At 45.5% G+C, this 26047-nt stretch overlaps 1 protein-coding gene across 3 annotated transcripts in view; it reads left to right on the top strand.

Annotated features, from left to right (window-relative positions):
• The window catches only part of LOC132456366 (striated muscle preferentially expressed protein kinase-like), a 102600-nt gene that overhangs the window by 57364 nt on the left and 19189 nt on the right, over positions 1-26047 (top strand). For all 3 annotated transcript variants that reach the window (XM_060050697.1, XM_060050698.1, XM_060050699.1), the window contains 9 exons: positions 176-253; positions 777-949; positions 1410-1436; positions 2227-2379; positions 2745-2787; positions 3131-3196; positions 4192-6997; positions 7478-7645; positions 8920-9045. In XM_060050697.1, the coding sequence (XP_059906680.1) occupies positions 176-253; positions 777-949; positions 1410-1436; positions 2227-2379; positions 2745-2787; positions 3131-3196; positions 4192-6997; positions 7478-7645; positions 8920-9045 (3640 nt within the window). The remainder of the gene's footprint in view (positions 1-175; positions 254-776; positions 950-1409; positions 1437-2226; positions 2380-2744; positions 2788-3130; positions 3197-4191; positions 6998-7477; positions 7646-8919; positions 9046-26047) is intronic.

Genomic DNA, 26047 nt, shown 5'->3' with positions numbered 1-26047 from the left:
ATGCGACACAAGTATGATAACTAAGTACGACATGCAATAAGTGCTTAAATTCAGTGCCAGGATGTACAACATACAATAAGTAGGAGGGGTGGAAGCGGGGGCGAGCTTTGAAGAAAAGTGTTTGCTACGATACATTTATTTAATTTAAAACAATTGTGTTTTCGTTTCCCTGCAGATCCGTTCCAGTGTGTGGCAGATCCTGGAAGGCCTGGGCTATCTGCACCAGAAAGACATCGCTCACCTGGACGTGAAGGTGCACTCATTACCGCAGACTCATGGGCAGAAGACCTTATGTTACGCAACCGGTAGCAGCCCTTGAGCAAAGCTCCCCTAACGCCAAGTCCCTTTGGATAACAGCGTCTGCTCGATTCAGATTCAGATTCAGAAGACTTTATTTGCCATGACATGTAAACACGTTTGGAATTTGTTTTGGTACAGTGGAGTTTACAACAGGACAGACAAGACAGGACAAGACAATGACTAAATAGTTATAAAAAGTAAACTGTCAAACAGTATTCCTATGGAAGCTAATTATATTTTTATTCAGGGTCTCGGCTGAATACTAACACCGGAATATGCTTATTAGGTATATAAAATACAACCGATAAAATAAAGTAGCTACACTCGAGCTACATTCATACGTTCCAGAGACATAAACCGCATCACACTTCTGCACCATTTCTGACAGGAAAAATGTACTAATAAAATCAAATAAATAAAAAAACTAAACAAAACAAAACAATAACTTATTTCTGTATGTTCACTTTCTCCCACAGCCAGAGAACATTGTGATGGCCGCGCCGGGCAGCGAGCAGATCCGCATCGTGGACTTCGGCAGCGCGCTGAAAGTAGAGTCGCCCGGACAGCACTACTGCCGATACGGAACGCCTGAATACGTCGCCCCGGAGATCGTCAACCAAACCCCCGTCTCCACGGCAACAGACATCTGGTGAGCTGCCACCTGTGCGCACCTGCTCGAGCGGTTGGCCCCGCCGCTTTAAGAACATAACTACCACAGACATATCAAACATGACCTTTAATGTGCTGTTAATCTGCTCTCTATAATGGTTTATCATGTCCCCCGTTTTGCCTCTCTTTCTCTGTCTCTCTACCCTTCCTCTCTCTCCCTCTCTAACCCCTCTTTGTCCATCCCCCTCTCTCTTTCTTTCTCACTCTGTCCATTTCTCTCCCTCTTCCTTGGTCTTTTTCTCACTCTCTCTCTTTCTCTATCCCTCTCTTTTTATCTATCCCTTTTTCTCTTCCTCTCTTCCTCTTCTCTTTCTCTCTCTCTCTCTCTCTCTCTTCCTCGCATTCTTGCTACCTCTCCATCTCCCTCTTTCTCTCGCTCTGGCTCTCCATTCCTCTCTCTCTCTCTCTCTCTCTCTCTCTCTCTCTCTCTCTCTCTCTAGGCCCGTCGGTGTGATAACCTATCTCTGGTAAGTGGTTTTCATGTTTTATGTATGACCTATACAGAAATGTGTCTCAACATATTGTGTATCACCACCCACGTCTGAGATTATTTTGCTAAATATTCATTGCTCTTGTCTGTGTTGATTGTCACTTAAGATAAGATTCAATAAGTCTAAGGATATCTTAAAGAAATTAAGAAAATCTGTGAATTTGGGCATCACAGCAGAAGGGCAGTGAGGAAGCAATAATAAGTAATGAGAATAAAATATCAATAAACATTTTAAATAAGAAAGATTCAGATTCAGATTCTTTATTGTCCTTGTTTAACAGAGTTAATCAACGAAATTAAGTTTAGAGCATCACCACTGGCATAGTATATAAATATAAATATATTAATAAATAAATAAATAAAAATAAAAAAAGATAAATAGATAAGTAAATAAATAAATAACAATAATAACTTGAATAAGAATGCAGCCAAGTCCAGTCCATAGTTGTGATGTGTGAGAGTGAGGGGGGTTGGGGGGCTGCAGTCCTGAGAAGAGAGAAAGAGAAGGCAAATCTAATATTAAAATATATATCCTCATAGAGGTATCAAGTGGTAGTAGTGGTACATTTTGGTGTTATTGACTTTAAGTGAAATTGAAACATTAAGTGAAATCGGTTTTACCGGTAAAGTGTCCACCACATTCCTGAGAGACGTTCCTGACCAAGCCGTCCGCCAAACAAGGAAACCATCATGAGACTCAGGTCAGGTTTGACACGAGTCTCATGTTTCCCCCAAGCCTCACAGCCACCGTGTCGCGTGTGTTTCAGTCTGACGGGCGTGTCGCCGTTTGCCGGCGAGAACGACCGCGCCACGGCGCTCAACGTGCGCGGCTACAACGTGGCATTCGAGGAGGCCATGTTCTCCGGCCTCTGCAAGGAGGCCAAGGGATTTGTCATCAAGCTGCTGGTGGCGGACCAGCTGTACGTTCCTCTCCCCTCACGCTCCCGTTCGGGAGTGGTTGTGGTGGATTGTTTTTCAGACTAGAATAGATTCTATCATTTAACGTGCTCTGCACATGCAGAGAGTCGCCAAAGAGGAAGTGTAAATAAAAGAAGGAAGTAAGCGTACTGTCAGAAAGACAGCCCTCTGGACCCTAATTCTCCTGAAATTATGATGGTTACTCAAACAAATGTATCTGTTGTATTGTACACCTTAGAAAACACATAGCCTCCAGGGGTCTTGAGGAGAAATTGGTTAAAGATCTAAGAATTCGAATTACAACAATATATATAATTTCTAGATTATTTAGGTGTGGGAAATAAGATATATTCTTTCCCCCTTACAGGCGACCCACCGCAGTGGAGTGCCTGCGACATCCTTGGTTTAAGGTACATTATGAGTTTGGGACACAACAGCCAACAACTTTAGGGGAGCCGCCACACTCGGCTGCTATCTAATATAGAAGAGCACTGCTTCATATCTGTGGTGTGGAACAATCGGCGTCATGCCGCGATATTCAGTCTCAATTGCACCGATTTGGAAAAATGGTGTTCATCCGATGTTTTCACTGAAAAGGTGATTCAGTTCCGGATTTTTTCAAAACAGGCATATGGAGCGGTTTACTCTCTAATATTAGGAAAAAGCAGAGTGTGGTGATTCCCCTCTAATCCCGCTTTTGGGAACATGCTGTGAATAACTTCTAATTTTTTCTTTCCATATTTTGCAACACAGTCCTCCAACAACAAAAACATCAACACAGCGATGCTGAAACAAGTCATCTCTCGAAGACGCTGGCAGGTAGGACAAACAACATAACAAAACAACATCGCCATGTTAAATATATTGTATGATGGTCAAGCTATTGATGATCAAAAGCAAGCTTTGAGTACTTGCTAGCTAGCCTGGTCCTACCAGACTCTCGTGCCGTGTTCCGATATCCATACTTCCATGAATACACTTAAACCAAGTACACTATCCGCAATCACTAGGTGCGCTAATTTTCTGATGTCAGTGTTGTTCCAAATCGAATACTCTGTGTTGCAATAACCGGAAATTACGATCACGACTGCCGCCGCGGCTCCTCCCTCGCAATAAACATCCCGCTTTGAACTGTGAATTCTTTACAACTAGCTGTTATAAAAAGCTACAAAATGACTATTAATGCAGGCTATGTGGAAAATGCACCGACTTTGGCTCAGCCTGGCTCCGCCCTCTTCTGCTACGTAGCTAAGATGGCTGCCGTTGAGTGCGAAAAGTTTATGGTGATCCACACTTCGCGATTTGACCGTTTTGAGTACACCATCCGGGTCCTTTCAGTACACCTATTTTCGCCCGATCTGAATCGGAACGCCCTACGTACTCAAACTTAGGCTAGTAAGTACGGATAGTATGGATATTGGAACACGGCATCATACTTCATTTCATCTGCACAAAGAGTCTGGCCTCTCTCCATTGACAAACGTTGAACTCACTTGAAGGCGGGTGTATGTTGGAGTTTAAAACTATTGGATCTGCCCAGTGCCACTCTGGATCTGCCATAACCAATCACTAACGTTTGTCTACAACTCAAACTAACCTCAACGTCATTGTTACATTGTTACGTCATTGTTAAGTCATTGCAGAAAACCCGCGAATATACCGCAAACCCAGACGTAGTACTGAAGGGAAATGAAAATTGAGCGGCGTGTTTAAGTATGTAGGCGGGTGGAGCCAGGCTACTTGCTAGAATTAGTATCATCATAAAAAATCCATATTGTTTTACATTTACTCGCGCTTTTCCGTCTCCGATGCAGCGTTCTCTGATCAGCTACAAATCCAAGATGTCGATGCGGACCATCGCGGAGCTCCTGGACGACTCCTTCACGCACGTGTCCATCGCCGTCGGCCAGTGCCGTAAGGATGGCACGCTGCCGGCCTCCTCATCCTCCGACGACTCGGATGAAGATGTGGATGAGCTGCCCTTCATCCCCATGCCACTCTCTATGGTCTTCTCCGGCTCCAGGGTCTCCCTGAACGAAATCCCCGGCGACGAGGACACGGCCGACGGATCGGGGTGGAGCGGCGTGGAGGGGGCCCAGTCGAGCGACCACCGGTGGCTGGCCGCCGGGAGGGTCGGGGGAGGAGCCAACAACAGCGGCACAGAGGACAAAGACCAAGAAGAAGAGGAGGATGTTTCTGCCGAGCATAAAGAGGGGAAACCGAGGCGAGCTCCCCTCCAAAAGGGCTCGAGTGTGGAGGCCCCCGATGACTCGCAGACCAGGGCGAGACGAGCGACCATGCGGAGGGGCAGCTCGGCCGACTCCGCCCTACTCCTCCAGATGGCCCCGGAAGTGGGGGGTGACGACGTAGAACCTCGAGATGCGGCCAGCCAGAAGAGCCTGAAGAAGGCCGTCTCCATGGAGCTTCCCAGCCGCAGCACGAGTCCCGGGGCGTCCAAGCTGAGCCAGGAGGACTACGCCCTGAAGCTAGAGCTTATGAGGCAGCGGCTCCTGAGGGGGGGCGGCGGGGACAAGAAGATGAGCGGCCTGCGGGGGCCCCTGTTCGAGACGCTCGGCATGGACGATGGGGAAAGGAGGACCGGGTCCCTGGACCGGAACCCCAGGAGGTCACGGGCGGCGGCGCCGGTGCTCACGAGGGCGGCGTCCTCGGAGGCGGCCACGGAAGAGACGCCGAGGACCAGGGTGTTCAGGAAGAGCACCTCCTTCACCCAGGGCGAATCCCAGCCCATTCCCCTGCACCGGAGGTACGGAGCCCCCCTGGAGATCCCGTCGGCGAAACAGGGCAGCATAGAGCCGAAGAAGCTTGTAGAAGCCACCTCGATGTCGGCGCTGGAGGAGCCAACGTGGCTCGACGCTTCACAGGCCTCGGCGTCAGAGGACACAAGGACCCCCGGGAGAGCGGACCAACAGGAACCGCAAACCAAAAACCTGGAAGGGAAGCCAATCGTAGGGGAAAAGATGAACACTAAAGCGGACGAACAGAGAGAGAGAGGGACCAAACACAGCACAGAGTCCGCCGAAGAGGAAGACCGGCCCATGAGTTTGCAATCGCCCAATAAGTCAATCTTGACAATGGGGCCAAGGATTGTCATTTGGAGAGGTGATGAAGAGGAAGAACCGAGAGGTTACCTGGAAATGAAGAAGGAAACGTCCAAGCATGAATCTCCTGCTGCTCCAACTACACCCACTAAACCGACGTCTGCATATGCGAGCGTCATGCAGGCGTTCGTCGGCCCGTCGACGGAACCAGACCCCGACCAAGCCATAGTTTCCGGGGGTTCCACTGCTTCCTTAACCAAAGACGGCGAACTCGGCCCTTTGTTACCAGAACACCCCGCAGTGTTTGCCAAAGTGGCGACCGCCGACCTCACCACCCCTCAACAGCCTCTGCTCAGAACCGACATCAAAGACATAGACTCTGAAGAGGTGTTCCAGGCCAGGTTCAAGAAACGCGAGTCCTCGCTGACGCGCGGTCTACGCAAACTGACCCGGAACAAGTCGGAGGAGAGATCCTCCGTGCCGGGCCTGCAGGCCGGCGAGGGGGAGGAGGTGTACCGTCCCGGGCCGAGGGGCGCCCCTCTGGAGATGGTGGCCAAGGGCTTGGAGGAGAGGTCCAAATCGGTTGCGGATCTGCGGGAAGTGGAGAAAGAGGGTCTGAGTCTCATCGGGAGGTTCTCCATGCGGGCCAAGCGCTCCTCGTCTGTCGATAAGAAAATGGAAAAACCGGTCGAGGTGCGAGAAGAGAAGGCGCCGGAGTCTTCGGCCAGTAAACAGAGGAAGGCCTGGGCTTTTGGCCGCAGTAAGTCTCTGGACACGAAGGAGCTGGAGCACACTGGAGCACCGCAGAGGCGCCTCAGTGAGAAAGAACCAAGCAAAGTAGAAGAGTCGTCCGTTTTGGCCATGCGGCGCAAGTTTGAGTCCAAGGTAGCGGGGATCTCGGCCAAAATCAGAGCCCAGTCAGAGGAGTGGAAGGAAAAAGAGGTCAAGAGGCGCCCCGATGGTGACGGTGTCCAGAAAGATCTAAAGACGGTCAGCGATTCCCCGGTCCTGGCGATAAAGAAGAAGTTTGAGAACAAAGAGTCTGTGATTGCCTCTAAGATCCGCAGTCAGTCAGAAGAGAGGAGTGGGGGGACAGAGACGCAGTTGGAGGGGAAGAGAACCCCTCTTGTCACACGCCATCGCCATACCCAGTCCGAGAGCCGGGGTCTCAAGGAGATGGGCATCCCTGAGAACCAGCTGGCCCAGCAGACGGGCACGGCCGCCGCATCCAAAGAGTCCTTTGAGTCCGCTTCCAGCATTAACTCCGAGAAGAAACCCTGCCGCACTCCGGAGGGTGACCGGCGGTCTCGCTGGGACCGCTGGGGTTTGACCAGGGGCAAAAAGGACAAATCGCCGTCACAACCGGAGCTTTCAGAGCCTTCTTCCATCCCCAAAGACGACAACGCCTTGACCGCCAAACAGAGGCAGAGTCGCACCTCCTCAGACTTTCCCCCAGTGTTTCACATCAAGCTGAAAGACCACGTCTTATTGGAGGGGGATCCTGTCACTCTCAGCTGCCTTCCAGCTGGCTGCCCGCCTCCCAAAATCACATGGATGAAGGGTAGGGTAAAATGATATTCTAGATAACAAGTAAATGGCAGTACTTAATTTTGGATGTAGAGGTCTTTCAAGATGGTTTATGTGTCATATTCACAACAATTAAAGCCCCAGTAATGAAGGCTCCCTTCAACAATGAAATAAAATATTTATTATTTATTTAATTTATTAAAGAATCACAAGAAAAGTCACCTGAGATTTAAATAAACACAAAAGTAGTGCAAAGACACATGCATTTACAGTGCTTAATTTATAGTGGTTTAGTTTAATATTGATCGATTTTATGTCTATTTGTTGGAGGAAATAACATGACTCATATATAACTTATCATATATATTTTTTATTTTCTGGAAATATTTCAAGGCCCTGTACTCATGGGTCTGGCATATGGGAATTGCTGTCCTAAATGAGACTTTTTCCCACAGGAATAGTGAGTGGTACCTGTATAGCCCCTGAAGTTCTGTGTTCCCCCCCACCTTTACAGATAGGAAAGCAGTGGAGGTGGATAACAGGATCAGCCTGATCTCTCATCCAGACGGCAGGCAGCTGCTTGTGATCATGAAGACCAACCAGAAAGATGCCGGACTTTACGAATGTGTGGCTACAAACACCTTGGCCGCCATCACCAGCTCCTGCACGCTTTGTCTCGCTTGTAAGTCAACTCTGGAGCCATTAGGATGTAAGCTGTACGATTATGCACAGAACAAGATTTAGTAAATTCCAACAGAGCCTTTTTCATTCCGCTCCTCACATTTCAATTAAGTGGAAAGAAAACAGTTCCATTGAACGAACCAGAACATATTAGGCTCCACTGAGCACACTGACCTTATTGACAAATGGCAGTTTGTCTTTCATGGTGATATTTGTCTTGCTAATGTGACACAATAATGCAAATGTGCGACAATTGAATTTCAATTAAGAGCGGGGAAACTAATTAATATTGATGCAGCAGTAAAAAAATTAGAAAGTTCTTGCATGGTTGCTTAGCTTAATGGCTTGTTTCTCTATCTGCCTTTCGCTTCATACATCACGACCCACGAGTTACTGTTACGGCGTTGGATATGAGATAGAGGCTGAATCCTCTATCAGAGTCTGTCCATCAGAGCAGTTCTTGCTCCTTATCTACTCCACCAATGTGTATTGTCACCGGCTTTTCGAGTGATAAGACTGCCAAACAATGGTGCTCCTATGCTCACAATGGTGGATTTTCCAGAGAAATGCTCTCTGGCAATTTCTCTATCAGATATTGCGTCTAAGACAGATGAGATATTTAGATGCAAAAAGCACACAATACTTGCAGGCAATTGCTGGTCATATATATTTGTAATATAAGTACGAACAAAGATACATCACAACATGCATCAACAAACAACATAACAGGCATACAATATAATAATCTGAGGCCTCAGATAGGAGTTCACCCTGCGTGTTACTTCATACTCTAAAGGTACGCTCGGGAGAAGTCCACAGATTGAGTCGTGAGTTCTTATTCACTTGGGTTGGGTTCTGGAGGGGGTGTGTCCCCCAATAAACCAAAAGCCTTTGTTTACCAGATGGTAATCTTTACCATTGAAGCTCCCCTGGATGCCATTCAAGGGGGTGGCGGCCGTGCCATGTAACCCTTTTGCTTCCTCGACGCTAGCCAGGGGGTCGAGGAACAGGCCCACACATCAATAAAATGCATCACACGACCCTCGAAGGTTCACACTTCAGATGACCCACAAGGAGTGTAGAAGGCAGGCAATATATGCATCACACAAAATAGTAACAAAACTTAAGTTCATAGATAGACCAAAAACGTAACAACATGTAGATTTTCCATCACAGCAGTTTCTCAGATCCTTCAACTCACTACATTTACTTCTACTTGGCTGACCTTTAATCTTCTCCCCTCCCCCCTGGTAACCACGGTTACCCCTTGTCCAGGTGTACCTAAGCGACCAGGAACCCCTGAGGTCCCGCAGGTGTACAACAACACAGCCCTGGTGCTCTGGAAGCCAGCCACTGATGGCAAGTCCCCCTGCAGCTACATGCTGGAGAGACGGACTGAGGGTGAGCGCTCCGGCTATAGTTATACACACCGCTATATCATAGAACGCTAACCACTATAGCGTGTTATATAAAACGATGTAGCGTATAAGGCTAATTCATGTTGTGAATGATGTGGCACATGATGCTAACTGATGTAGCACATGAGGCCAACCAATGTTGTGAATGATGTGGCACCTGTGAGGTATACTACGAACCTCGCTGAACATACCCAGGCTTTCTTGGGCGATCAGTTAAATGGTACTACGAAGCTCACTTAGGATTCAATTAGTCAAGCCAGGTTTTCCGCTTTAGGTTCAATGCGCGTTCACGTGAAAGGGGTGTTTATCGCTTCATTTTACTCACCTTTACAACCTGGATAGATCAAGCAGTCTATATAAAGGCGTATAAATGAAAAGATTCTGCATATTGTCTATAAAATAACTATGCCAAATGCAGAATTGTTCGCCATTAATCCCAATGGAATGATGATGATTTCAAAATGCATAAGCAATGTCCAACCTGCCTTATTCTATAATTTAGGGCATTCACTTTAAATGCACCCTATGTGAGAAATGTATTGCATATGTTTACAACTGCCGAGAGGTAGTGGCGGTGGCGTAGTGGATTGGTATAAGACCCGAACGCCTGTGACCGGGGTTCAAACCTCGCCGGTCTATCATCATGCCTATTATCCCCATAGATGTGGTGCCAGCACGGCGTTGAAAATATGGGTTCAAGTTCGAAATGAGCACAAACAAATAATTCCATAACCTTTATTGAATAAGTATTCCATATGCATGAGAATAGGGACTTTTTAAGCTTCACATAAATGTGTGTCCCGTGCACGAATTCAAGACTCACGTGCTACCTCCACTCTACCACTCTCTCACAGAGACACAATGCGCAACAGCAAGCATTGTCTATATAAGGTCCAACAAGGACGATCAAATAGCGAATACCCTCTGATGAGAACCTGTATCTCTCATGAAGAATATTCGAAGGCAATGCCAAGGGATCGGTCCCGAAAGAGCCTCTGTCGGAGAGACCCCTGTACGATAGGCTCCGAGGTCCACGGGAACACTCTGTAATGGTGACGCCATTGTCAAAGGAGGGGCTAGGAAGCTGCGCACGCTAATCTAACCCGATAGATTTAGCTGAAAACCTTCTCCCGACCAGGGGCCTCTGCGAATTCTCTTTTTTGCATAGGAATTCTGGTTCACACCCTGGTCGCATCGCGTTTGGACTACTATAAACTCTCTCCTCTTTGGTTTACCTGCTAAGTCCATACATAAATTACATCTGGTACAAAACTCTGCAGCCCGTATCATTACTAAAACCCCCTCCATCAGTCACATAACACCTGTCCTACAGCAACTCCATTGGCTCCCCATCAAATATCACATCATTTACAAGATCCTGCTTCTCACTTTCAAGGCCATCAACAATCTTGCCCCTCAGTATCTTACCGAGCTTCTCCATATCAAGACACCCACCCGTTCTCTCAGATCGTCTTCCTCCATCCAGCTCACCCTCCCACCTGCTCGCCTGTTTACCATGGGGTCAAGAGCATTCAGTCGCTCAGCACCCCACCTCTGGAACTCTCTGCCTCATGACATCCAACACTCCAGCTCCATTATCACCTTCAAATCTCACCTGAAAACGTATCTATTCAGCCAAGTCAGTTGCATTCTTGGGACTAGAATGACCACACTGTTTTCTCTTGTACACGTTTTATTATGTTGTTGTTGTTGGTTTTTTGTTTGCTCTTATGAATGTTTGATTTTGTAAGGTGACCTTGAGTGTCAAGAAAGGCGCCCATAAATAAAATGCATTATTATTATTATTATTAAGTTTAGCCTCTTTTTTTTTTCACATGTGAATTTGAATTCAAGTGGCCTAAAATATTCCCGTTGGCCAAGTCTGACCTAAGTGATTCTCACCTTTTGCGGTAACGTGATTGAAATTAATACGACAAGAACGCATGGATCGAAGAGTGCTTGTTGTAGTCAATCTTCGGAAAATTGTAGTTTCACTCTAGAGACGCTAGAGGTCGGCAATACCCGCCGTCGCGCAATGACGTCGGTTAGGAAAAGTGGAGTTCAATTCATTTTGAACAGTGCTGTCTTTTCACTGCGGTCAAGTCAGCCGTCATTCGTTCATCCGCGGTTAAGCCAGCCGTCACAAAAAATCGGTGTGCGCCTTTGCTCTAAACAGCCTTTGTGTGGTATCCCGCAACGTTTTCAAAACCCTTCACATACGTTTGTGTGGTATAATTGTTTCTATAGGCACGTTTGTGGTCCTGGTGATAACGAGACGGCTTTTATCCATTAAAAAAACGTCAGAACTAAACAGAACGCCTTTATTTCCTTGTAGCCTATCACCTACTATCCTTTTTCTTTTATTTATGAGAAGCACATTGTATTGCCACTGTATGGAAGGCTACACTTACCCTTGTCTAGTGCTGTTTTACAAGTACATAACGTTTAAAACTCGCAGTCGATACCAACAGACGGTTGCAACGTCAATCAATAGTAAAGTATGTATATGTATATGTATATATATATATGTATTTATAGTATATATTGAGTAAAACGTTGATCTTCCGCCATGTGCATGTGCTTCACTAGTAAACCCTACGTCACCAACTGGGCAACTCGCGCAGAATGCCGTGTTGTTTGACCGGTTGCCATGGTTATCTCTGTGTGGTTAATTTGCAGTTGCGGTGTTGTCAGCTTACTGTTACATTAAACTGTAATCAGAAAACACAGTTATATGCTATAGACCCTATAGTTTGTCGTATAAAGGCTGGGACGAAGTTCAAATTATAAATATGTTCACTTTATGTTGAAAGTGTAGACCGTCGCAATTCCCATTGAAATGAATGGCGCTGTGATTATTCTTCAAAATGAGAGCTGTTAAATTGTGAAAAAAGAATTAAACTGTAATCAGACAATGCGGTTATATTAGGGCTGTAACGATACACAAATTCACGATTCGGTTTGTATCACGATTTTTGACCCACGGTTCGATACATCCCACGATTCTTTTAAATTTAAAAAGCATTTTATTTAAACAACACTTAAATACCAATTATCTTAATGTAACATTTAATAACAAATAATTTGGAACACTGAACAGATTTGAACCGAAAGAATACTATTAAAGTATAGCTAAATTAATAAAGAAATAACCAAAGATTGCAGTTGGAGGATGCTTTTTGCTGGTTGGCATAATAGGGCCCCTTTAACTGTTTGGTTGGTTTATTCAAATATCCTTATTAGCGCTTCTTATTAGGCTATGTAGCTTAAATAATGACATAATCAGGCCGTATAGAATGCAACATGTTTAATAGCCTAACTTTCAATAGATGAGGAAAAACATGAACGTCGCAATAACGAGGCATAGTGTTACGAGTAGCATATGTGTGTGCGGGAGAATGGCAGTGTGCGTATGCGTGTGTGAGTGACGTCAGCGAGTGAGTGGACGAGCGAGGAGAGCGAGCGGTAGCGCGTGTGTCTAGTGAAGAAGCGAACGAGTCCGGTAGAATAAAGTACCCATCTAGTCAATAATCGGTGGCCGCTTCATTCCGACCTATAAGCAGACAAACTGCCAGTCAAATCACACAAAACAATAGAGACAGGATCACACAGGCAATTCTTTTCGCGCTTGGCCCACTCTGGATAAATGTCGTTCATATCGCATATGAGGACTTCGACGGCTGTGGAGAAATGCAATCCTCCGTAGCCACGGAGAGCTGTGATCACAGAGAGGGCATCTCGTCACATATTTACGGCATCGATAGGAGGGGGCGCTGTCAGCAGACTATTATTTAGACAAATTATTAGCAAATTTCAATCGGACAATTTGACCGAAGAGTTAGAAAGGGCATATCGAGTTTTTCTGGCATTCCTGTGGAGGTTGGGGGCATTGAGCCGGAGTGGGCGGTGTTCAAAGCCTCCATTGCTGAAGCTGCGGTGGCTAGCTGTGGCCTCAGGGTCTTAGGCTCCTCAAGGGGTGGTAACCCTCAGACACGTGGTGGACACCGGTGGTCAGGGAAGCCGTCCGATTGAAGAAGGAGGCCTTCCGGGATATGATATCCTGGAGGACTCCTGACTCGGTTGCAGGGTACCGACAGGCCCGAAGGGCTGCAGCTGCTGCCGTGTCGGAGGCTAAGCAGCGGGTGTGGGAGAAGTTCGGAGAGGCCATGGAGAAGGACTTTCGGTCGGCACCAAAGTGTTTCTGGAAGACTATCCGGCACCTCAGGAGGGGGAAACGGGGAACCATCCAAGCTGTGTACAGTAAGGATGGGACTCTGTTGACCTCAACTGAGGAGGTTGTCGGACGTTGGAAGGAACACTTTGAGGAACTCCTGAATCCGAATCACACTATGTTGGAGGCAGAGCTCGAGGTTGATGGTGTTTCGTCGTCAATTTCCCTGGTGGAGGTCACTGAGGTAGTCAAACATCTCTGCAGTGGCAAAGCCCCAGGGATTGATGAGATCCAGCCAGAAATGCTAAAGGCTCTGGGTGTTGAGGGGCTGTCATGGTTGACACGCCTATTCAACATCGCGTGGGAGTCGGGTACAGTGCCAAAAGAGTGGCAAACCGGGGTGGTGGTTCCCCTGTTCAAAAAGGGGGACCAGAGAGTGTGTGGCAATTACCGGGGTATCACACTTCTCAGCCTCCCTGGTAAAGTCTACTCCAAGGTGCTTGAAAGGAGGGTTCGGCCGATCGTCGAACCTCAGATTGAAGAGGAACAATGCGGTTTTCGCCACCCGGACGTGGTACTACGGACCAGCTCTTCACTCTCGCAAGGATCCTGGAGGGGGCCTGGGAGTATGCCCATCCGGTCTACATGTGTTTTGTGGATCTGGAGAATGCGTATGACCGGGTCCCCCGGGAGAAACTGTGGGAGGTGCTGCGGGAGTATGGGTAAGGGGGTCTATCCTCAGGGCTATCCAATCCCTGTACTCCCAAAGCGAGAGCTGTGTTCGTGTCCTCGGCAGCCAGTCAGTTTCGTTCTCAGTGGGTGCTGGTCTCCGCCAGGGCTGCGCCTTGTCACCAATCCTGTTTGTGATATACATGGACAGGATATCGAGGCGTAGTCGTGGTGGGGAGGGGTTGCAGTTCGGTGGTCTGAGGATCTCGTCACTGCTTTTTGCAGATGATGTGGTCCTCATTGGATCATCGGCCTGTGACCTTCAGCACTCACTGGATCGGCTGGCGGCCGAGTGTGAAGCGGCTGGGATGAGGTTATCTATCCTGGGGGGTGGGATCCCCCACCCCCCAGGATAGAAGTGCCTTTATAAGAGGTTGGTTATTCAAAATAATTAAATATGTACACGCAACCCAGCGCGTTGCAAATTAGATGGGGCAATATTCTGGCTCAAGTAGGTAATTGCACTGTCTAATCATCTGATGGCGTCATCGCCCTACTTGAACCAGATGCCCTCACCAACTTCCATGCAATTGTAACAATTCAAAAGATGCAAAAGGATGCTTTGGAGATCCAAATTTCGGAACATAAGTTAGAGGTGGGGGAGGTGCAAACTGGGATAGTGTTCCCTGCTCTTAAAACATACCCAATATAAATTACTTAATTTTTTTTGTGCTTTCAGGAAATAAAGGAATCCTCATAATAAGTAGATTGTCTTTATTAGAACACGGGCTGTGGTGGGACAAGTTATTTTGTTGAACAGTTTACTCAAAGGGTTTTATTTCAGTGAACAATGCAGACGATTATGTTGAGCATGTGCATGTAGAGAAGAACAGCATCTGGTTAAAAGCAGTACCAGGGTCTTTTCTGCCTTGCATTCTTAAAATGAGTTTCTTGACTTGCAGCAGTTATAGGTCCGTGGTTAGTCAGCTACTCTGATCATGGCAAAGCCACAACGTTGAAGTGACTGTACAGAGCGGGTGGGATACACGGGGCGGATCATTCTGCACGCGTTAATTGCAATAAAAAAACAAAACTTAAACTTAAAGCATGCCCCCGGTGCGTTTGACAGTTAACATGGGGGCTGAGAAGGTGGTCTAAATAAATGGTAGATTGCGCTGAAAAACGATAGCGCTCGGGAAGAAAATTATCAGGAAAATAAATTATATCCAACCGGGGTCTTAATAATCGTTCCTCACGGAGATTCCTTCTGAGGATCGCAGCAGCCTCTACGTCCACAGGCTCTCGTAGAAAAGGACATGCCATTTCTAACACTTCCTTCTGTCGGAGAGCTGCCTTCAGCCTTATAGACAACAAACTCAGAGTAGGTCTAACCACCTCCCGAGCAGGTTAGACCCACGGCGTATGTTGCCGCAGCAACTAACTCTCGGTTGCGCTGAACCTGCTACCTGAAACGGAAAACCCAGAGTTTCCACTAACTCAGAGCGAACAAACTCGGGGTTGCCTCAAAACCAGCTACCTGAAACAGGGCTCTGGTGACTGAAGTCCCGTCGTCCTTCTTAGCTTTCTTAGCTTTACAGTCAAACACGGAGCTGCTGTCCGACCGGAGGTTAATCTTGTGCATTATTAAATGTTTCGCAAGATTTGATGTGTTGCCGTCTTTCGCCAGCTCGACTTTTTGGCAAATAGAGCATCTGGCTCTATTGGTGTCCACCTGAGCGAAGTGGAGCCACACTTTGGACCTTTTAGGCATTATGACAACGTCAAGAGTGACGTTACGCTACAGCTGACAAAAATAGTGACGGTCAAGTAGACAAACGTGTCTTGCGCTCCGAAAATGGGACAGCCAATCACCAGCGACTTAAGATTCGGAACCACTAATACCACATGATTATTGGCTCACAGACGTAGCATTTACCCAGAAACAGTTGAAAAGGATATTACTATTGGCAGACAGGCTGGGATTAATTTAATTGAGTATCGAAATACGGCACCGGAAAACTTTTAATGTTTTGATATTCGATAGGATCGGAGCATTTCGGTCGGTGCCATAACCGGATCGAAATTCGATACCCAGCCCTAGGCGAGGCACACACAGCCTTTGGCCGTGTTCTGTAAATATTCTAGAACAGGGTGCCGGGTGCTCCGGCGGGAATCCTGGAGCTCTATATCTCAATAATATTATATTATAAATTGATATCTATATCATATAATATATATTATCACGGCCAAAAGCTATGTGTGCCTCCAGACGATATTATGAATCTCAAACAACTGCGTCAATTCTCCGACATCTCTGGTTCTTCAACTTCCACATCAATCTGAAGTAGACTGAAACCGCGACATGGAGGAGAAAGGGATTGTTGCCCACGATTGTCTCCTGCCGGAGCCCCGCTGCTGAGGCACCACCGCCTCGGTAGTGGGGCTCCGAAAGTGTACAACACTTGCGTTACAGTGTGTGTAATCAAACACACTCATTGGCGGGCCAAATTCTCTGGGCGGGCAAGGCAAAGAAAGGGAAGGTAGCTTGGCCCCTTATGACGACATATGGGGCCAAACTACAAGCATACATTCCAAATCCCAAAAAATTGCATTTGGCCTTTGCAAATTGCATTATGTTAGCACTTTGAAGTGAGCTATAGTCAAAATTATACATAGGTTCCGGCACTGACTGATATGACCATATTAACCGTTGTACTGACTACTTGTACACAAGGAACCACGTGATTTTACTGTATAGTTTCGGCGAAAATGTCCTTTGAAAACCTCACGTGCATACTTGGTCCTTTGGGAACCCTTGTTTGTTGTGGACGTTTTCACGCCGATCTGTTAGTGTTCGCAGCGATCCACACATACACACAACCGTAGGTGAAGGCTTTTATTTTGAAAACGTTACGAGATACCTACGTATGATGGCTGACTTGACCGCTGTTGTCTTTTCCTATGTTCGAAACAGGACACCGACGCGCAGCGGAGGTTTCTTGCTTCGCCCTGAAGGGGATTATTTTCGATAATGACCGGCGACGTTCTATACATTACCCTGCTTATTACATGGCTACTTGCCAAAAACGAAGAAATAACTTCAAATGGTGTGTCTTTTTGCAATTATTTGTTACCAGTATTCGTAGTTTTGATCAGCAGAGAAATAGTCTGCCAAAGACGTTGACGTCGCTTAGCAACCGAAGTCGCTGGGGTTGACAAGTTACCGGACTACTTGCAGAGTGTTACCAAAGGCGTCATTAGAGGCAAAAAGTCATTTGTTTTCCTTGACAGCAGTCAATTATACTTAGCGGTGAATTAGGTGAGTGCTGCACGCAGCGCTCAACTATTGTTCTTCATAAGTTTTATTCTTTCTTTCTTTCTTATTCTCTACAAACTTTGGGACCTATCTCTTTCCTAAATTTTTCACCCAGAGACTCATCTAGGTGTCTCTTCTTCTAGTGACACCTAGAGACTTTAAAATATTCCGTATAGCTTGGAATCGCGCTTTCGCAGATATTCAACTTTTAAAATACTATCTTTTTTTAACAAGGGCGGTCAATTCATACTTTGCACGTGATGTCACGACGACTGGCTGGCGGGCAATAACAACGTTCTCTGGCAACGAAACTTAGGGTTTGAGGTTATCAAGGATCTGCCAGGACTTGGCCAGTTTTACCAAACGAAACAAAAGTTGGTATTTTGAGGTGAAAACGATATGCCAGATAGTTGTTGTGCGATTGGATGCACTAACCGCCGAGGATTGAAGCCGGGTTTAAGTTTTTACCGGATCCCATCCGAAAAGGAGAAAAACTGTATTATTGTCTATAAGATTAGAATTTGCAATACGTAATATATATTGTTTAATTACACATATGATTTTTTCAAAATGAAAATAACCCTCCCTCTGCCGTCATGGGGATCGCCACTGTTGCCAGATTGGGCCAGATTCCCTCCCAATCTGGCAACAGTGGCGATCCCCATGACGGCAGAGGGAGGGTTATTTTCATTTTGAAAAAATCATATGTGTAATTAAACAATATATATTACGTATTGCAAATTGCAAAACTGGTGGAGGCGTCACTAAACGATCCTAAGCAGTTTTATTTCAGAGTGCATCAAAAAGCTCAGCTGCGCTGGAACTTCAGAAATGCTTGAGAAAATGTAACTTGTGTCGACGTTACCGCATTACTTGGTCAATACAAGAGCTACTTAAAAGTTATTTGATTCAGAAAAAAGCTATTTGTTGATCGTTTTGCGGGGAGCTAGCTAAATAGTAACTCACCTTTGCTTTGATTATGAAGATATTCCTGTTTTTCACCTTATGACAACGTTGTAAACCCTCCCACTCTTGAAAAAGTGAGCTAACCGTACTTTTGTAGGCTTTCATTTTTTGTGCGGTGTAAGGTGACGGATTGTCTATAAGATAAATGTAAATATCTCCAAACTCCAGGGCTGAATCCGAATACTTAGTACATACTATTTCTGTTCAGTGTCTACTACTTGACCGTACCACACTTGACTGTGTAGTACGGTCTACTTTTTTTCGCCGCTTTCTACGACGTCTTTCTGGTGGTGTCGGGTCAGCCATCTCTTCTTCGTTCGTTACCAGACTCCGGTTGCATTGTGGGATAGCATAGTGACATTTTTAGTTTCATACCGGCTTCGTTTTCAGCTGTTTTCAGTGACTCTGCCCATTCTGACACAACTACTTCTTAAGACATCGTTCAACTCAATAATTCTTCAACCGTTTACCTTCGTTCAAACCATTTAACAAATCGACACACTTGTAACTTCAATAATATCCAAAAGGAATTTCGATATCATTTAAACTTTATTCAGAATCACAGTTTTAGTTTCATACCGGCTTCGTTTTCAGTTGGTCTCATTGATTTACGTTGATGCTGGAGCATAAGGACGTTCAGCAGTGTTGCCAGATTGGGCCGTTTTTCGTCATTCACACCCTACGATAAATATGGATACGGACCGTTTCGTCCGGTCCCGGAGGTGTTTCGTCCATAGACATCTTATATAGCATAGACGGAGCATTGGCTGCTGGGACGCGAGAAATACGGCCGCCATCTTGGAGTGGTCAACCGGGAGCAGCAACAGCAGCAGAAACAGAATGCCGGGCTGTTGTTCAGCGTATTCCTGCTCAAATCGGCGGACCATCCACAATAGGAATCGGGGGATTACTTTTCACAAGTAAGATTTAACATTACCGTACTATTGGTATAATTGGTATTGAATAATAAAGCACGCCAAACCATGTGTCCTTTATCATAGCTACATGTATGACAAAAAGATTTTGTCATACATGTATGCTCCAGCCATTCATTGCTCCAGCCAAACGGATTACACTGAGTGGAGCGGATGACCACTCCAAGATGGCGGCCCCGCGTCTCGTCAGCGCCAGTAGGCGGTAGCATTCGATGCTCCGTCTATCATATAAGATGTCTATGGTTTCGTCCGTCAATGGGTCCGTCGCCACTGAGCTTACGAATCCGGAGTGCTCCGGGAGAACTAGAGCAATACCACCGGAAATCAAGGCGGCAGTAGAGAGTGAAAAGTCAGACCATTCGCGAAAATAGATAGAGTAGTATAATATCTGATATGTATATATATTGTATTTAACGTTTTATACTTATATTATACTATATACCTGACCTTTTTATTTTATTGTTCCCCTGCTTTGGCAATGAGTTGTAACTGGTCATTTAACAACATTTTGAGGAGATAATCTGCAGGTTGGTGAGGGGTGTCACATGCCACCGCACACTTTTTGCACTTATTTTTGCCGATTTCGGATGACACAAAGCAAAATCATCTCTACAGATGTCATGTTTGCGATTGTCAATGCCGTTAATTTGTGAAACGACAGTCACTGCCCTCTAGAGGATTTCTAGCGTAACATCCATAGCAACGCTGAAACTGGACGGAGGTATGAAGGGTAGTTCGGGAGGCAACGTTTGGGGCGTCGGACGAATTTCGTCCGGATCCGGAGTATGAATCGGCCTTAAGGCAGATGCAGATCTGCAATACCCAATCACACCAGCAGATGGCTCTAAAACACCAACAACTGCTCTATCATTTGCGAAACTCATGATATTTAATGAACAGTTTTCCATATCTTTTACACCCGCCTCTCCTGAATTTCGCCAAATGTAAGCAGCAACCACGCAAGACATTCAAAGGCGACTTAGTACATAACATTTAGACACTTTAGGTAGGGTCAACAATAACAGGACAGCCAACCACAAAGGTATCAGATTCAGATTCAGATTTTATTCGTCACATACACAATACATTGCAGTGAAATGTTCTCAGTCGGCTCCATGCTAAATAGTCACATAACTAACATAACAAAACAGTATACATTCAAGATGTCAGAGGGTTATTGCACAGGAATAAAAAAAAAAGGCGGGTACTTAAATAAATATATAAATGCAGTTGCTATAAAGGGCTTAATCTACCATTTAGATACCTGACAGCTTGGGGGTAGAAAGTCTTCTTGAGTCTCTCAGTCTTTGCTGCCAGTGAGCGGTATCTGCTCCCTGAGCGGAGCAGAGAGAATAGTCCGTAGCCTGGATGGCTGGGTTCTTTCAGTATGTTGGTGGTCCTGCCCTTGCACCGCTTGATATAAATAAATCCTAGATTAGGGAGTTGCCCCCCTATGGTACGCTCAGCTGAACGCACCACTCTCTCGCCTTAAGGTCCTGCATGGTGGTGTTCCCATACCAAGCGGTGATGTTCCCAGTCAGCATGCTCTTGATGGTGCAGGTGAAGAAGCTCCGCAGGACTGGTTTGGATGCTCTAAATTTCTTCAGCCTCCTGAGATGGAACAGTCACTGTCTTGCTTTCTTTACCATGGTGTCCAGGTGGGTAGACTACATTAGATCATCGGTGATCTGGACACCGAGGTACTTAAATGTATCCACCCTCTCGACAGGGGTCCCATTTATGGTTAATGGAGTGTAGTCCTGCACCTGCGTCCTCCCTAAGTCCACCAGCATCTCCTTAGTTTTGCTTGCGTTGAGGTGGAGATTGTTTTTCTGACACCGTTTTATTATGTTAGCCGTTTTTCAGGCAGCTCACCTCCTCCAGGTAGGCCGTCTCATTGTTGTTGTGGATTAGGCCTATTATTTGAGTCCGCAGTGGCTGCACAATCGTGTGTGTACAGGGAGTACAGCAGAGGGGACAGAACACAGCCCTGGGGGGCCCCTGTGTTGAGGGTGAGGGAGGATGAGGTGTGCCGGCCTGCTTTCACCACCTGAGGTCTCTCTGTTAAAAAGTCCAGGATCCACCTGCAGAGGGCATCGTTCAGCCCCAGGCTTCTGAGCTTTTTGATGAGGGTGGAGGGAAGGATAGTGTTAAAGGCTGAACTATAGTCCACAAATAGTAGTCTCACAATGTTCAACACTTTCCCCTTACTCTTGTCCAGGTGTGATAGGACAGTGTGTAATAAGTGAGCAATGGCATCCTCAGTGGATCTGTTGGGCCGCTACGCGAATTGTAGAGGGTCCAGGGTGTTGGGCAGTGAGGAGGAGATGTGGGCCTTGACCAGCTTCTCGAAACACTGGTGCCAATTGATCGGCGCAGACCTTGAGAACCCGCCCCACTATCTCATCTGGTCCTGCAGCCTTCCTGGCGTTCACCAGCTTAAATGTCCTGACATCGTGTTCAGAGAGAACGAGTGGTCCTCCGCTCCCTCCTACTCTGCCACTCTCAATCCCTGGTGCAATGGCCCCTTGGCAGGTGTCAAAACGTGCAAAAAAAGTATTGAGGTTATCGAACAACTCCTTACTTGCACCTCCAGAGGAGGGGGGAGGGGGTTTGTAGTCCATCATGATTTTTAGCCCCTGCCATATGCTCCTGAGGTCCCCTTGCTGGAATTTGGACTCCATCTTCTCCCCATATTCCCTCTTGGCAGAAGTAAGAGCGTGGAAAATATCCGAGCTGAGAGCTCAGTATGAGAGGTCTACGCGTGTCTTCACACACTCATTTACAGGCCAGCAACGTGCAAATGAATGCTCACTTAAGATTGCATGGATTTTGGGGCAACATAAAACTTTCAGTGACACGACTGTTGTGAAGGAGTGCTTGACGCAGCTACGTTACCTGAAGGTAAACAAAGGGATGAATTGTGTGAAAAAATAAAGCAAATCCCAATTAATATATGCTCTGATTATTCTCAGCTGTACTTTGTAATTCGCTTTGGATAAAAGCATCTGCTAAATGACCCAATGTAAACTGAAATTACGGGGCTGTCATTTTGTCAGTTAAATAATGAAAAGGTGTACTTAAGTTTGATCAATACCTTGGTGTTGCCAGCAATAGATCTCTGTTAAAGGGGAACTATGCAACTTACATTTAGGGCATCTGCTAAATGCCCTAAATGTAAATGTAAATATTAGAGATGGGCACGGCTAGCAAATTCCAAACTCGAGTGATCTAATGAATTCCTCGAGGATCAATCGAGAACTCGTTTAATCTAATCTATTTTTAGAATGCAACGCATCTGCAGCAGGAATAGGCCTAATGATGAACGGCGATATTACCAACCAAACATGTAATGCTTATTCTCAATCAAAACAGTCAAGTATTCATTATCTATTTTGCAAACGTTCAAAACACATTTTCCTTACAAAAAGAAATATGCGTCTCACAATTTAAATCACGTTGAACAAAGGCCTGTAACGTTTTAAAAAATAAAAAAAAAACAAGTAGCATAACCATTGCAAATAATTTAAAGCTGCAAATAAAACTGCAGCAAATTAACTAAAAAAATACTGAGCGTTGTGATCTTTTCTACACGTACGGGATTACAGCTGCGTCTTGCGGCGGTGAAAATAGCCGACACACTTGGTTGCTGCGGGTCTGCTTTCCCGAACTCACCGTTGTGTTTCAGGAGCATATGTTGCCGCATAGTACTTGTAGTACTCTGGTAGCTCAATTTCGCTTGGCATATTTTACATTTCGCCTTATTATCTCCTATTTCTGTAAAGTATTTCAATACTTCACTGCGCTTTGCTTTAACCGCCATCCAGGGGCGTTGCTAGACCTAGAGTTTTACTGGGGCACAGGCCCCCAACTGCCAATACTTATTTTATTTTATTTTCTTACGTGGGCACAATATGAAATAGATGGATACAGAAGGGTATGTACGAGCTTCAAAATCATTGTCAGTGTCATACTGTAGGCTATATTAAAGCACTGGTAAAGGTAAAGATTCAAAGATAGATTCATGAGTACCGTACAATGATATGTATTTAAACACATACACATCTCAAAGATTCACAAATAAGGTAACTGACAAATAAACAAAAAGTCTCTTTATGGCCTTCACCTCTTTATCAGGAGAAGTCTACACATCTATATTTATTTAGAAGCTGTGTGGAAACAGCATAATTTTGCCAGAACGACATGGACTATAAAGGCCAGAAACAAGGTTTAAAATATAATTTCTGACTTAAGGTGAGGTGGCTCATTGTCACCAATCAACCTGGAAAATGTTATAGAACATCAAAGCTCTTAAATTTAACTAAATAAGGCCATACACTACTGCATAGAGCCTTTTTAAATTATTATTTTTTCACTATTAAGCTGTATCGCCACGCCTTCATGGTGGCAAAGCGGTCAATAATTTGGCTTAGACTCACTTTGCATAGTTGCTCCCTTTCAATGGACAAAAGAGAAAGTTGGTGAAGCCTTCCTTGCCCCATGGTTGACCTAAGCCAGGTGTGGAGCCTTCTCAACACACTGAAAGATTGCTCACAACTACAACTGTTTACAGGAATTGTGAGTGCAATCTGAATTGTCTGTTTCAGTGTTGGGAACATTGTTGGATCCAGTATGTTAAAAACACCCTGTCTATCCATAATTTCCTTTTTAGTGTTAAGGAAGTTTTTGGCCACTAAAACTTCCTCAAATTTTGAAGATTATTCATTTTCCGCGTGTGTGTGTGTGTGTGTGTGTGTGTGTGTGTGTGTGTGTGTGTGTGTGCGCGTGTGTGCGTGCGTGCGTGCGTGTGTGTTATAGAACGACAGGCTACAGACGCTCAGTATTGAAAAACTGGTGCTATTTATGTGGGCAACATTCTCTAACAGCAATCAAGTTGTCATTGTTTGTGTCAAACAAGTTGTGCATTTGTTGTAACGTTAAAACAGGAGATGACTATACTCTGCGCTGTTTCCAGCTCCCGTGGTTTCCAACGAAACATTCAGAAGAGTCACGTGGACGAATCCGGAAATAACTGATTTTTTTCATTGGTTGTTGCGTTAAATCTTACCCAGATACAGTAGTGCTATTTTCTGATTGGCTTTTATGTGGCCCCTTTCGTTTTTTGATTGGCTGGTAAGTGGCAGGCTCGACTGAAGACTCCCGAGGCAGCAGGAGATGCACTTGATGAATCCTGCCGATTCCATAGCGAGAGCGGCGCTTCTGCAGATTAATTTAATGATGATCAATGGAATTTTACTGGGGCACTGGAGACTTTTACTGGGGCACGTGCCCCAGTAAAAAGGGCCTGACGACGCCTCTGCCGCCATCTCTTAACTTTTTGAATTGTGGCGTTGTGCACACGGCACGGCACGCGCCACACAGAAATTTGATGCATTTAATTTGCTTTGTGCACATGGCACGCGTTAGTGGCGCCACACAGAAAATGTATACATTTGCTTCAGAAAACTTGTCTGTGTGTGTATATGCAAACTCGAGTTTGCCTGTCCACCAACCGAGTTCATTTTTAACGAGGAGTACTCGAGAAGATTCCTCATGCCCATCCCTACAAAATATGTATTTAAAAAAAGAAAACAAAAGGTGGTTAAGTCTAGGTTGATGTTTCGGCGTGAGTTCAGCAGACAGTTACAGACACACTAGCTCAAGCCTCCAAGTCAAGTGATCTGAAAGTGTGAACATCATTCCAGTAAAGGACAATGTTGCAGCCGTCGTGGTTTAGGTACCTTAAAATAGGGATGGGCGATAAAACGATAACGATATGTATCGCGATATACACGTAATCAATATCAATAGAAAATGTGTTCGATAGAACGTTGCGATATTATTTTTATACCTCGTTGTAAGAAACCGGAGCAAAAGTCTACTTCTAGCTCCGCTTTGAACCAGAGGTTGCGAAGCAAGGTTGGTTGCACAAACAAAGGCACTCGTCCTCTGGTACTAGCAACGTATGGAGTGACACGCTAATAGCCAATCATGTAACAGTATCATTTTTGGTTGCGCCATTTCGTTGTCTCGTGTTCACAGAAACAGCGTGCTGTGAGATGTGAAAGATGAGTACCGCAACGAGCGAGGAAATTGTTGATAAAAATGGAAATGTCTGCTCGCCAATATGGCATTTCTTTGGATTTTACAAGTCAGACCGTAGTCAGACTAATGTTGTCTGTAAATTATGCAAGACCGTAGTCCCCACCAAGACTGGGAATACAACAAACTTATTTTACCACCTTAGCCGCTCTCACCCTTTGGAGCACAGCCGTATCATGTCTCGCTGCTAGGCTTAAATAGTTCACCGTTCAATGCGGAATGGTTATTGCGGGGGAGGAGCCGCGGCGGCAGTCGTGATCGTAATTTTCGGTTAGTGCACCACGGAGTATTCGATTTGGAACAACACTGACATCTGAAAATTAGCGCACTTAGTGAGTGCGGATAGTGTACTTCGTTTAAGTGTACTCATGGAAGTATGGATATCGGAACACTGCACATGTGCCGTGTTCCAATATCCATATTATCCGTACTTACTAGCCTAAGTTTGAGTACGTAGGGCGTTCCGATTCAGATCGGGCGAAAATAAGTGTACTGAAAGGACCCGGATGTTGTATTCAAAAAGGTTGAATCACGAAGTGTGTGGCAATGTACACTTTTCGTACTCAACGGCAGCCATCTTAGCTACGTAGCGGAAGTGGGCAGGGCCAGTCAGAGCCAACGTCGGCGCATTATCCACATAGCCTATATTAATAGTCATTTTGTAGTTTTTATAGCTTTTTATAGCTGCTAGGCGTAAAGAGTTCACCGTTCAAAGCGGGATGTTTATTGCGGGGGAGGATTCTCTATATGTTTAACAATTATTATTTTAGATTAGTTTGCCATTTTTTGACTTTATAAGAAAAGCACCTTGTATATACCTTTTTGA

This window comes from Gadus macrocephalus, chromosome 4 (assembly GCF_031168955.1).
Source record: "Gadus macrocephalus chromosome 4, ASM3116895v1".
NCBI lineage: Eukaryota > Metazoa > Chordata > Actinopteri > Gadiformes > Gadidae > Gadus > Gadus macrocephalus.
This window is presented reverse-complemented; position numbering and strand designations above follow the sequence as displayed.